At 39.2% G+C, this 14,852-nt stretch overlaps 1 protein-coding gene across 1 annotated transcript in view; it reads right to left on the reverse strand.

Moving 5' to 3' along the window:
* Positions 1 to 14,852, reverse strand: part of CADPS (calcium dependent secretion activator) — a 741,642-nt gene that overhangs the window by 150,560 nt on the left and 576,230 nt on the right. Inside the window, exons 15-17 of the mRNA XM_042780468.1 lie at positions 3,567 to 3,668; positions 1,382 to 1,445; positions 838 to 961 (exon numbers count right to left, since the gene is read on the reverse strand). Coding sequence (XP_042636402.1) covers positions 838 to 961; positions 1,382 to 1,445; positions 3,567 to 3,668 — 290 coding nt within the window. The remainder of the gene's footprint in view (positions 1 to 837; positions 962 to 1,381; positions 1,446 to 3,566; positions 3,669 to 14,852) is intronic.

Here is a 14,852-nt window from a genome sequence, read left to right on the forward strand (position 1 = left end):
TTTAGTCAGGTGTGTGTTTCATGTGTGAGAGAACATCAGATTCCAGAATACGGACACATTGAGTTTTGCACACAGAACTTCCACATTTATACACTTACACCACTGGTCAAGTTGGGTGTAGTTTTCAAATCACCCTATAGCAGCCAATAAGGTGACAATGAAAAGTGATTAATACCTTTGTGAACGTATAGGTCCCAAAGAACTACACTTCTCCAGTAGAGTTTACTCAAAGGGCTTTTTGGATACTATGGGGTCATCAGTGATCACTTCCCTAAAATTTGAGAGGGCAGTGGTAACAACCATCCCAGGTCTAGCATGACAAGAATGAATGAGATCTCGATCAATCCTGGATCCATCGGAGGTGGCTTGACACTAACCTGTCATTGAGTTTGAAATACTACCAAAAGATATCCTATTTTCAAGGGATAAGAAAGACTTAAGCAAAACCCCAATGTTCCTTTATTCAATTTTTGTCTTCCTTCAAACTCTTTCACTTTTCTCTATGTAAAAAAAAGGTAGCAAGTCTACAAAACTTTCATAGGAAAACACTGACCACATACCAGATACATAGAGACAACCCACAGTCTCAGAAGAAACGTAGTTTATCTGGTAATGTCCTGTATTCAATATTCTTCCTCTACAAAGATTGTTTCCTGAGCTCCTGATCTTTATTTATTTGGCATAACCAAGGAAGCTTTCATATCTCCAGTGCTTTCCAGTTTCAGCTTAATATACTCAACTGGACTGATTTCTGGTGCCCATCAGAAAAAAGAGAGACTTCCCCGGGGAGGCATACTAAAATTTAAATTCAAAACCGGGAGCAGAAGGAAGCCTTACCTTCAATTTTAGCATACTCTGACAGTCGTGAATAGTTGACTAAAGCAGCTTGCTCTAGACATTTACGGATGACTGTTTTTACCTCCTCTTGTGGAACTGGGGTAACGATATCTTTCATTAAAACCTTTAGGTGGCAAAAAAAAAAACAAAAGAATTATTAAGAAGGTTCAAACAAATATGTGACTCATGTATACGTCTCAAATGGTTCAAGTTTAAAATTAGTTATAAATGTTTCCTTGTGACTTCATACTGATTCACAGCCAGTATTAAGGATAACATACAAGAATTGCACTGCACATTTAAGATGCCAAAGCCCATTCAAGTATTGGGGCTAGGAGTGTATCTTCAATATACCCAAGTATTTGGGAGTCTGGGGATGAAATAACTAGAATTTTGGCAATTCCCTCACTTTTATTCTTGTATTTGATGAAGTATGAGCAAATCCTTAAGAAGTTACAAACGAGGCCATTCAACCATAATATTTCATCACAATTATGTGCATATGTCTGTATATACATAACATGTCTTTTATTTTCATTCTTACCCTTTCCAAGAGTGAGAGAGTAGCTTTTAAAGCACCTTCAGGTCGACCAAATGGAAAGCAATACCTAAAAAAGACATAAGATTCTTCAGGTTGCCCAAATCTATTCCATTTAGCATGAAATATGCTACAATTTGATTCCTATAGCAACTCTCTCCAAGGAATGGCAAATGCTTTTTATTTTGTCACATTGTGTTATGTTAATTGGAATTCTCTCCATATATGTGTGTATATAATGTATGTGTACATGTGAATAATGTCTAAAGAGGGACTCTGCAAATGTCTGCAGCAGGAGAGAATATTTAGAATGATGACTTAAGTTCTGTTTAGATTTCTATTGTGAAGGAGAACCATTTGTTAGCTTAAATGTGACTTTCCTTCTTTGTGTAGACGTCGACATTAAAACATATTAGTTAAAACAGGCTGAAATTCAAACATACTTACTTAAATTCCCAAAGGATTAAAATATGAAACAGAGGATTGTGTTTAGAGCCTATTCGTGATTCTGCAGTCTATCCTTGCTTGTGGTTTTTAATGGCTACTGAATCTTTTGTTATTGCCAAAGTATCTGAAATATAGGTAGCCAGTGTAGTGAAGTGTAATGTAATGTAATAAGCATATGATCAATAAAGTTCATCACAGAGGTTTGGAAGGCACAGATAGAGCTATGATGGCAGGTATCATTAAAAGTTCTATTGACTGTTTCAGGCTGACATGAGTCCTTCAGAACAATGTTCCTCCATGGTACAGAGGAAACAGGAGGAGCTACTTAAACTCTGACTATCCTATGTATGCGTCCTCTTCTTCTACTTGCCAGTTGGGTAGCCTTGGACAGTTACTTACCTCTCTGAGCCTTAGTTTACTCTCTGTTTAAATAGAGAATATAATAACTACCTTACAAAGTTGTGAAAATTTGAGAAAAGAGTAAATGCTTGTCCAGCCTATAGTTCTATAGATGGCACATAATTAAGTGTTTAATAAACAGGAACTACTATTACTATTGTGTGTGGAACTATTATTACTATTTTGAAGGAGCTCTGGTAGCGTAGTATCTAAAGGCACTTGACTGCTAACCAGAAGGCTGGCGGTTCAAACCCACCAGCCACTCCTTGGAAGGAAGATGGGGCAATCTACTTCTGCAGTGATACTGCCTCGGAAACCCAAGGAGGGGTTGCTATGAGTCGGGTCCAACTCAACGACACATAACAACTACAACAACAACATTACTATTGTGAAATCACCAATGCAGCACTGTTGCTGTTGTTACTGTGTGCCACTGAGTCGATTCCAACTCATAGTAACTCTTTATGACAGAAGGTTTGACAGCTTCCTTGGCCATAATCTTTATGAAGCAGATTGCCAAGACTTTCTCTTGCAGAGTGGTTGGTGGGTTCCAACCACAGACCCTTCGGTTAGCAGCTGAACACTTAACTTTTGCACTACCAGGGCTCCAGTGTAGCATTAAACCCACTGCCATTGAGTTGATTCTGACTCATAGTGACCCTGAAGGATAGAGTGGAACTGCTCCATAGGGTTTCCAAAGCTATAAATCTTAAGGGAAAAAGACTGCCTCATCTTCCTCCTGTGGAGAGGCTGGTGGGTTTGAACTTCTGACCTTTTAGTTAGCAGTTGAAAGCTTTAACCACTATGCTGCCAGGGCTCCAATGTAGCATTAGAAACATCAAATTTTCTCCAAAGGAGAAGTGAGCTGTGTGGTGGAAGGCTCTAGAGCGGCAATCTGCTGACTGTCTCAAGCCAAGGCTGATTCAAGCCTCCTTCTTTCTCCATACAGCCAGCTAGTGCTCTTTCTAAGAAGGCAGGTAATGGAGAAGGTGGAGGCTCTCCTAAGGTTACTGCTGCTTTCCTTTCCTGTTCATTTTTATTTGATTCATGGGTATTTTCAATTGCATTATTTAGGGAGCTTGAAGGTGCTTCAAATGCAACTTTATATAATGGATTGGTGAGCAAGGTCAGCTTGCACAGGAAGGCTTAGTTCTTTTAGTAGAAATAAAATGAACTTAAGAATTCAAAGTCTATTGCTATTGCCGAACCTTGTCTTCGTTTTGCTTTCATTTGTTTCTAAATGTACAGTGTGTCTCTGATAGATTTACAGTTTTTGAAAATCAAGCCCTTTATTTACTCCTCCCTGGCTCCAACCTCCTGAGAAGCCCTGAATCCAAATCCTTACCTAAAATGTGTAATCTGATTTTCCAACAGAACCCGGAGTCTCTCTTTGATTTCTTCAAAACGTTCTTTCTCTTCAACAGTCACAGTTCCAATTCCATCAGGCCTGAAAGAAGACAGGTTATGAAATGATGGGACCTTATATGCTGATACTATCAAATAAAATCTCCACCAGGAGGAAACTGTCCATTTTAGAAAAAGCAACAATAATGATTGATGTGACCTTAAAAGTAGCCTTACTATTTACAGCTGGCTACTGAAGGGGCATTTGTTTGTTTGGATTAACATTTTGAAGACATATGCAGAATTGTTAAGCTTATTATTGTAAAATGGTAAAATGTACAAACTGGTGGTTTGCAGGTTAAATCCAGCTTCCAGATCTGTTATTGTTTGGCTTCAGATTTTTACAAAATTTTGAACTAGTTGCCAACATTTTATGAATAACCCAAAGCCAAACCCAACCCACTACTGTCTAATCAATTCTGACTCATAGCAACCCTATAGGCAGAGTAGAACTACTCCATAGAGTTACCAAGGCTGCCAATCTTTATGGAAGCAGAATGTTGCATCTTTCATCCATGGAGCAGCAGCTGGTGGGTTCAAACTGCCTACATTTTGGTTAACAGATGAGCACTTTAACCACTGTGCCACAAGGGTGCCTTGTATTTTATAAATGTGAAAGTTTTATAATACAATTCTGATTTCTGGTTTCTCTTGAAAATTCACAACAAATGACATTAATTGGCAATAGCTGACTGATAGCTTCTTCTTTACCTGGCGCAGGAAGTTACCTGGTCCACATCTCTGATTTGCATCATTTGTCTCTCTCATAGGTATCTGGGTTTGTGACTCTTGAACAAATTACTATGAAAATCCAATCAATACCTTATAAGTGTGTTTCTTGCTGTGTGTTCAACATTCTTCAATGACTCGATTTCCAGATGTTCAGCTAAATTTAAGAATCCTATGTATTAACTGAAGGAGCTCTAGTGGCACAGTGGTTAAGGCATTTGGCTGCTAACTGAAAGGTTGGTGGTTTGAACCCACCCAGCCGCTTGGTGGGAGAAAGATGGATGAGGCAATTTGCTTCCATAAAGACTTACAGCCTTGGAAACCCTATGGGGCAGTTCTACTCTGTGCTGTAATGTCACCGTGAATTGGAATCAACTCAATGGCAGTGGTTTTTTTTTTTTTGGTATGTATCAACGGAGGAACAACTTATACGTGTTTTATAATCTTAGTGGATTGTTGCTCACTGTCATAAAAAGAAGTGCCCTAGCACAAATATGTGAATTTTAGTTTCATTTCATTCTTCTTATACTTTGAAGTCACCATTAGCTTCACACACATTAGCTTCACCCACATTTCCTCTATTTGTTTTAAGCCTTTCAGGTTGAAAATATAAAAGGAGGCTGCATATTTATAGCCCAAATTAATCTGTGCCAAATTAGACTCAGGATAATCTGACCCATTCAAGGACTTCAGCTTCCCAGATCCCGTAGTGACTTGTTTTGACTACTGGCTGAGCCAGTTTGCAGACTAGTGCATCACTATAAAACTTCTATTGGAACATTCTTCAGTTTGCAAATGCAAGTCATCTTGAGACCAAACAAATGGTCTTATTTATAGGCCTTCTCAAGGATCCAGCATAAGTTGGGAAAATCCTGTATACTAGACCAGTCTGACTGTACAAAAGACTTGGCAAATGATTGCAGTACCTCCTGTTAGGGGTTAATTGGTTACTTCCTTTCTTTTTAAATAATGAAAGTACCCAATTTGAAAAATGGGAAAGCTTTCCCCTCCCCGACTTTATAAAAAAAGCACCCACCAAAATCCTGTGCAGTCCATTCCTTCACACTCCCCTGAATTTAAAGGAAGAAAACAGGCAAAATGGTAACTATCAGGAGGGCTACTGGAATCTAGGAATGTGCCCATATTTTCTGGCAAATTCTCAGTGTTAATTTACAGTTTATTTATTTATTTATAATATGAAATGCCCATGAATGTGTAGTTAAATTCCAGGGCAACTCACTGGCCCCCATCAAATAACGTGCCCCTTTATGAGGTAACCTGTCATGTTTCTGTTATAGCCTACAACTTCCTGTAACTGTGGCTTCTGCATATTCCTTAGAACAATTCAGCTTGTTAATGTACACATTTACATGGTGTGTGTATGCACCCACTCAGTTCAGGGAAAAGAGAGCCATTTTAAGCATTTTACTTCTTAGCAGGGAATTAACCCAGAGGAAAATGCCATCAATATAATTTACAGTTAGTTACAGGGAGCAGTTTATAGCTCACAGGGAAAAACATGGAAACATTTAGCATGGACAGCCCAAAGATGTCTGTGCCCATTATTAGGAGTTAGATCTCTCTGTGAATATCACTCATTTGTTACCCAAGAAGCCTTCTAAAGCAGTAGGGCAATTAGAAGGCAGTTTATAGATGTGCGTTTCAGATGATAAAAACAGGTAGTCATTATTAAGCATTTAACATGTGCTTGGCCTTCTCAGTTAATTCTCACTACCAGAGGTATTGTTATAGACTCGTACTGTCTTTCCTCCCTTTATTCTCATGATTCCCATGTGTAATTATTGAAGGTACCAGCTGACAGCTTTCACTTCCCTACTCGGCTCTCCTTGGACTATTTTCTGAATACTGTTAATCTCACTATTTTAAAAAAGTAAGTGATTACAAAATTATTTTTGTAGTTTCTTCTCAAATTTGCTTCTTAATAGCTCTGTCATGTGACTAATTTTATTTTAAGGTAAATGAGACAAACTAACCTTATTAAGTCTGCAAGTTACTAGTAAAAAGTTCATCAACCAAAACAGGTGAGAAAATAAACCATATTGACTATAAATGTGTTTATAATTGCTAGAATTCCTCTGACGTGGTCTTGGTAACAGGGAATGCTATTTTACAAACCGAGGAGGAGACAAGCAGAAATAACCAACTTTGGCAAAGGTCACACGTTGTAACTACATCAATTAAAAAGCAAAAATCTCTCTTTTTTTTTGGTGCCTGACTTTACCTATTTAGGAAAATTCTACCAAACATCATTTTTTCCCCGTTGACCCCTATAATTTGTCAATGTTAATTTTACAGGTTTAGACAGATCTCTAAGGAGTCATGAAATAAAAAATCCTGCTACAATATTTTTGATAAAAGTAATAAAATACTTTTTCTAGGTTAGTGGTTCTCCAGCCTGAGCATGCCTCAGAATCATCTGGAGGGCTTGTGAGAACCCAGACTGCTAGGCCCCACCCCCAGAGTTTCTGAATCAGTAGGTCTGGGGTAGGACCTGAGAATTTCTGTTTCTAACAAGGTCTCTGGTGACAATGATGCTGCTGGTTTGAGTACCACTCTCTGAGAACCAGTGCTCTAGAGCAAGAAGCTGTTTGGTGAGTGGCTCTTCCAGTGGCTGAAAGGTTGGTTATGTTTGACTCCAAGTTCCCAACTGCAATCAGACTGGAGTGAATTCAACACTGGAGATTCTGCAAGAGGTATGGGGTCCATTTATCAAGCTACCAGTGTTTTCCAAAGGTGGAATTTGCACTGTTGCCAAGGTGCCATTGCAAGTAGTGCTGGTTGCAAAATAAATAGCAGAAATGTATTGGTGTCTCTTAGAAGACATGCTTTTGTTTTTTCTTGGAAACATTTAAGGGTGATTCTATAATTGTCATAAGATTGGCTCTGTATCTTGTTCCTTTCTCAATACTTATAACACATAAGGTGTCACAAAAGAGAAGAGAAGAGGGGTGAAGCTGGCCTGAAAACTCTTAGCTAGAAAATTCCAGGCAAAGATGTATCTTTACTTAGAACATATGTCTAGGAGCCTGAATCCCTTGCCCACTCACGTCCTGAGTAGTGCACATTCTGTCCCTGTTGTTAGATGGCTTCTTAGCATCCACTGCCTCTTCCTAGCAGCACCTGAATTTCCTTTGGAGGAATTACCTCAACTGCACTGTGGGTATTCTTGGAGGGAGGGTAAATCCAGGTGTCAACTCCCCCGGAGAAGCTCAACTACTGCTTGGAAGTGAGATCCTCCCTTTCATGGCCACTGTACATCTAAGCTGAACTATGACCACACCTTTATGTTGGGTAAACGATGCAAAGATGGAAGAAATGGGTGGAATTTGCTCATCCCAGCAGCCATGCCCTGACCAGATTATCTTCCTAGATCAGTAGCTCTCAATCTTTTGCAGCATTAGATCCAGAGATCTTGTTAAGATGTAGATTCTGATTCAGTATATCTGAATGGAAATGCAAATTCTTGTCAGAACTGGAATGAACTGGTTTGAAGCCCTGAGGAGCTTTGGAAAAGTCCTATCTTCAAAGCTCTAATTCAGTTTGTCTGTGGTGGAGCCTAGAAATGGACTTCTTTCTTTTTTTCACCTTAGCCATCAGTTTCATTTTTTTTTTTATTAATGTAATGATATAGCTAACCCAACTTTTGGCAATTCAAGATTTTTCACCTATAAATTTAGTGACACTAACCCATCAGCCACTCCTCGGAAGGAAGGTTGGGCAATCTACTTCTGTAGTGATACTGCCTCGGAAACCCAAGGAGGGGTCACTATGAGTCAGGTCCAACTTGATGGCACATAACAACAAATACATTAATCATGTTGGACAATCATCATCAAAATCGATTATCAAATTTTCCATCACCATAAACAGAAACTCACTGCTTGCCCTTTTGTCCCTCCCTCCTATCCCTAGCAACCACTCATAAACTTTGGTCTCTATACATTTGCCCATCCTAGATATTCCATATAAGTGAGATCATACAGTATTTGTCTTTTTACAACTGACTTATGCCAATCAGGACAATGTTTTCAAGGTTCATTCATGTCACAGCATGCATTGGGACATCCTTTATCTTTATGGATGAGTAATATTTCATTGCATATATGTACTACATTTTGTTTATTTACTCATCTATTGATGGACAGTTAGGTTTTTTTTTAATCTTTTTTTTTTTTTTTTAAAGCTTTCTGGGTTATTACAACATGCAATTAAAGGTTGAGAACATCTGCTTTAGCCCTGCTTTCTGGCCTTTTATAGTTGCCTTGATTTCCGCTTTCCCCTCCTTTTATTTGAGGCTCCTATCATCACCCCATCAACTCTTTTGTGTTTAGATTATCCAGTATTAGTTTTTGTACTCAGAACTGATATAAGTTCATAAAGCACATATCCCTCCTTCTACACCCCTGCCTTCAATTTTAAAAGAAGCATTGATGGCTTAAAATCTAACTTTGGCAACACACAGACATAAAAGACAAGGAAATGCAGTTCCTAGTCTCTGGTTTCACCTAACTGCACATTGGCTAGCAACTCACTTCTTGTGTATCATGATCCTGCAAACCTGAGACAATATACAGGTCAAGTGCAGCCATTTTTGGAGCCTTGCTGAAGACTGGATGCTCTCCCACCTGCAGGCCATCAATGGAGCCAGAAGTGGGTCTCTCCAGCCACAGAAGACTATATTGCATCTGACACAGCGGGCATCTCTGGGATCCACCTTTCAAGTTTTCGGCAAACCATTTTCTCACTGTCCTTCACAAAGTTGACATTTTCAGCAGCATGATAGGAAAGATGTCATGTCGACTGCTCTTCAAGTTCTTGTCACAGTGGTTAGCACCAGTTCTGTCATCTTCACTCTCCTCACAATCTCCCATCTTGAGCCATGTCACAAATAATAATGCATCTAGAGTTGCTTCTTTACTTTTTTTTTTTTTTTTTGTCAAATGGAAAGTACCACAACCCAGCAGTCCAACTTCTGACTTATTTATTAGTTATACTAATTGTTCTCCCTTTTTCCCCCAAATGCTTCTGAGCTAGAGCTTATTAATTAGTACCTATTGTACTATTAACCCAAGATATTAAGTCCTGGCCATTTATGTGAAACATTTGATTTTGATATTAGAAATGAAATGTGAACAATCTAATTCAATAATTCAAGGTGCAATGTGGTGGGGTTTTTTTTTTTTTTTTTTTTTGGCAAAATGAGTTTACCTCTTTGGGGTCTTTAAATTGTCACTACTGACCCAGGTGAGCACCCAGGTTCCTAGCATTTAATTGCCCTGCTAGCATGCGTCTCCACATTATGTTGAAAGCTGGGCATGAAACCCTCATTTTGAAGGTAAGATGTCTTTTCAAGAAGGTCAGGTTGCTGAGTTAATCCTAAACTTACAATGACAAAGTGTTCCGCTATGCATCTATTTGGTGATTAAGTGCAGGACCCAGGTGTAAAAGGAAATGTATGAATTCAACAAGAGAGGAAAGAGTGTCTGGTTCACCTCTCTGCAGACAGCCAGCTTTAAGCCTCCAATCACCACCAACAAGGGATAAAACTCCAGCTGAAGAGAGAATATAGTTTCATATCCAAATGCAAATGTCCACATATGCTGGTGCAGGCACCGTAAACATGATATATTCTCTCTCTCCAAATGGAAGTATGCCTGCAGACCACATTATGGATCCATGAAAATGTCCTTAAACAAGCATGGTAACTCAATCCTCCTAGCTACTAAACTGTTCCAGTCCAGAAACATAGGCGTGAGAGCTTAAAGGAACAGGGTGGGACAGAATATTTTAGTAGAGGCTCCTTGTAATGAATGCTTCCTAAATAGAACATTTAGGCCAAATGACCACACACCCTCTCCTAAACGTACTTTTTTTTTTTTTTAATTGACTTCTCCCAATAACTCTTTTTCCTTACAAATTTTAGAATGGTATTTGGGAATTTAATTTGAGCATGCATATTTTTCTTTGTTTTCTTCCTGTGCTTACTATGAATTCAATGTAGCACCCGAGCATTACCCTCTCAAAAGGAGAGGTCCCTGCTTGCTCATCTGGGTGGTTTGTATAATCTCAAGGTTAATTACAAATTATAATTAGGGCTCTCACATTCCTTGGTCACTGCTTCATTATGAAAACCCAACCTCATCCCTTTCCTATCTTCCCCTCGGGCCCATGCCCTTTTCTAATTATGCACTGATGTCCTGGGGGTCAGACACGCTGCTAAAACAAATATATCAAAGTGTTTGTTTTGCAAAGAGTAAGATAGGAAGCAACAACACCCAGTTTTTACAGCATTACATACATATAGCTTCTTGGAGTTGAGTAAGTCAATTTCAAGAAGAGGCTTGGAGAGGGCAAAAGTATTCTTTTCTGACTCACTTACTGTTTTCCTAAATACGTAGTTATAACTCAACAATATCAAAGTGTCATTCACTGTTATAAGGATGGGAGTGATTAAGAAGTCTCTCCCTCCTGAAGAAAGAATACAGATGCTATTGGCACAGGGACCTTAGTCAAAGTGGTCTGGGTTTAGTCCAGATACTGATTGATGTAAGGATGTGACAGATGATTAGAAAAATTACATAAAATATATGCATTGTAGGAAAGTACAGATTCCTACTCCCCACCCCCCATAGAAGGACAAGTTTCCAAACTTGGTATTACATAGATATTTCTCTTGGAGGAATAAGAGGAGAAGAGATGGGTTTATTTCTGGGCAAATGCAGGCAATTAGACTTTAGGTTATACCTGAAGACCCTCTGCATAGATTTCTGAAAGGTCAGACCAGTAACACGTGGTTTTTTGGTATTACACTACTGTGAAAGGGGTATACCATCTGAAAGAAGAAAGTGTGTGTGTGTATTGCACTAGTGAATTCAATCACCACAAGATGAGGACACAGTGTTGGAATTTTAGAATAATGTACATTCCTTGATGGTTTTGTCATGGGCAAGAAAGATTGTACCAATGGGCTAATAACTCATTATACTTTTCAGATGATCTATGTCTGGGTTAGAAAATTTGCTATTCTCAAACAGCAAGTTTCCTTCAGGAAGAGGGTCACATCAGTTAAAAGTTAGGAGACAAACTAAAGAGAATTTCTGCTTGGATATCTAGGATGCTTATTTTTACCTGAAATGTGTTTGAACATTTTCCCTATCTCTTGGGTAAAGCTAGTTCATTCTTTTTTAGAAAAATAGTATTTTATTGTATTTTCAGTGGATGCATACAGAGCATAAAAGTTCCTATCCAACAATTTATATATATACATATATATACATGGGAGCTCTGGTAGCATAGTGGCTAAGGCACTTGACTGCTAACCAGAAGGCTGGCGGTTCAAATCCACCAGCCACTCCTTGGAAGGAAGATGGGGCAATCTACTTCCGTAGTGATACTGCCTCAGAAACCCAAGGAGGGGTCGCTATGAGTCGGGTCAGACTCGACGGCACATAACAACAACAACAACAACATATACATACATATATATATATACACACACACAGAGAGAGAGAGAGAGAGTTTGGTGACACTGGTTACACTGTATCATTATTCTCATTATTTCCATTTTAGTTGTTCTGTTCCCATTAACCCAGTTTCAGAGCTCCCCAACCTATGCTTTAGCATATTTGTTGACCATTTGGTCTCCTATAGACGGTTTTCTAAAAGAGCTCAGTACTCAAGGGTGATAGTCATTGCTGTATGGACTAGTCTTCTATTTAGCTAAATGGTGACTTGATGGGATAGTTTTGGTTCAAGGCCTAAAGAATATTTCAGGGTAATAGTCTCAAGGATTCCTTCTGTCTCAGTGGTTCCAGTAAGTCTGGATTTTTTTTTTTTTTTAAATAAAGCTGTCTCTAAATTCTATTTAGAGAGCATGATTCAGTCCTATGAAAGGCCAATACCTGCACAGAGGTGGGAGATCAAGCAGTGACATGCTTGTATCCACAAGTGTAGTAATACCATGTATCAGTGTGTAACATGAGACCAAGAATGTGTGGGTCACTGTCATCTTCCATCCCTGCCTGCCTGCTACATAAAGTACTGTATTCAGAGGTTGGTAAAACAGAGCTATCTCTGGTACATAGCGTATGTGTGCTTTCCTCTTTGTGGGAGGGAGAGTTAAGAAGCACCAGGCATAATGTGTGTGTGTGTGTGTGTGTGAGAGAGAGAGAGAGAGAGACACACACACACACACACACACAGAGAGAGAGGAGGGGTAGGGGGAGGGAGAGACAGAGACAGAGAGAGAGGCAGGCAGGTGGTGGGGGGGAAGGGGAAGAAGAGAGAAAGAGAGAGGAGAGGTTGGAATGAAAAGAAAAACATGTGCAAAATTACTCATTTACTTCTAGATAGGCATTCAAAAAGAAAGAAACAAAAAAACAGTATGGAGCATGGATTGATTATTAGGTCTCAATTTTGGAAGCAAGGACAGTGTCAGTATGGAGAATACAGTGGCCCAGGGGAGAAAAAAATAGAGACTTGAACTATGGTAGTGGCATTGGAGAAAGGAAGAAATGGATGGACAGAAGGATACTTGACAGCACTGACAGGGCATGGTAATTGAATAAGTACAATGGGCTGAGGGAGGGGGAAGAATCAAGGATGGCTTCCCAGGTTCTCTCTTGGGCAAATGGGTAGCTAGAACCATTTACTGACATTGAGATCCTGGCAGAGGAGCAGGGGAGAAAAGTAAGTTCCATCTGATCATTCATTACTCAAATCAATTAGACAAAGATCACATGGTCTCTGCACACAGGTGACACTGGCTCCAAAGACACCTCCCAAGAGAGCCCTTGGACATATTTTTAGAGATTTTTAGGACTCATGCCCTCTTACTTCTGCTTACAGACTCATTAATCTATGCCGCTTACTTTGGATTGGGGAGGTTGGCATTATGGATTCGTTAACTGCTGATACAATGTACTTTCTATGCAGGCCATATGTGAAGAGCGGCACTGGCATTCAAGAAATGTTAAATAATAATGTAAATGAGAAAAGTTTCCAGTCCAATAATAAAGGGATCCAAGGAACATTGACGCAACTTGCAATCATCAGAGCTGTTTGATTGCCTTGTCACTATGGGAGAGTGACCAAAGTGATGCTAATCTAAATGTCATCTAGAAAGAATACTAAAAATATTATAGTGAAAATTAAGGGCTGATTTAAAAATTAGAAGATAAAGTGATTTACATCTGTGGATTATATGATCGCCAAATGCAACCAGCTCAACATACTTACATTATCCTTTCCTTTCCGTCCCCCTTTTGAGAAAATTGGTTCAGTTTTAAAGGGCTGGTCCAAACTAGTGCTCCTTTCATGAGTGTTTCTCCACCTTTGCTATATATTAGAATTATTCGAGGAGATTCTAAATTTATGATGTTTAGAATATATACTAGATTAATTAAATCAAAATATCTGCAGGTGGGCTTAAGTATTAGCAGTTTTAGTCTTCCCAAGTGATTTCAATGGGAGCCAAGATTGAAAACCAAGGCCTTAAAGAAATGTGACCTGAAGATCAAATGCCTTAGAAGTACCTATGGAAAAGTTACTAAAAGGGCAGATGCCTGGGCTCTATCTAATATTTGCTGAATCAAATTATTTAAGGTTAAGACCTAGTACTCTGCACTATCAATCAATCAATCAATCAATAAAATAAAACAACACAACTCCCCAGGTGATTTCTATGCAGGCTAGAGTGTGAGAACCACTGCACATATTGAAAATGAGTAGTGGCAGCTGTTAGGTCTCTAGACACAGAGTAAGCCCGTATAAATGAAACAAATAAAAAATCCAAATGAAAAGGTAAATTTCAGCCCATTGCCTGGGAGTTTGGTTTAAAACAGGGTTTTTTCAACCTTGGCACAATTGACATTTTGGGCTGGATATCCTGTGCATTATAGAATGTTTAGCAACATCTCTGGTCTCTATCCACTAGATGTCAACAGCAGTACCCCTCCCTGTTTGTGACAATCAAAATGTTTCTGGACATTGCCAAATGTCCTTTGATTTGGGAGGGAATCATCTTTGGTTGAGGACCACTGTTCTAAAAGATGCCAAACAGGTGGATGCTTCCCTATTTTCCAGTGCTTGGAATTATGAATAGCAGACATCTTCCTGATAGGCTAGATATATCTATTTTTTGATTAGAATGTTTTGGATTCACATTTTCTCCTGGAGATGTAGCACAAGCTTCCAGAGTAGATGGAAGGAACTCAGTCACAGGCACTGAGTGGTCACTAATGATTTACAGCCACAGCAGGGCAGGGGTCTGCCTCCAATTTGAGAGCTGCTGAGCTAACTCCTTGGAAGGAAGGTTGGGCAATCTATTTCCGTAGTGATACCACCTTGGAAACCCAAGGAGGAGTTGCTATGAGTTGGATCCAACTAGACGGCAGTGAGTTTGGTTTTTTGTTTGTTTGTTTTGAGCTAATGGTGGTGTTGCTCAGTAATCTCTTTGTCTAATCTGAAGCTGGCTGTA

Source organism: Orycteropus afer, unplaced genomic scaffold (genome assembly GCF_000298275.1).
Source record: "Orycteropus afer afer isolate SDZICR_OR568_19922 unplaced genomic scaffold, OryAfe1.0 scaffold00041, whole genome shotgun sequence".
NCBI classification, from domain to species: domain Eukaryota; kingdom Metazoa; phylum Chordata; class Mammalia; order Tubulidentata; family Orycteropodidae; genus Orycteropus; species Orycteropus afer.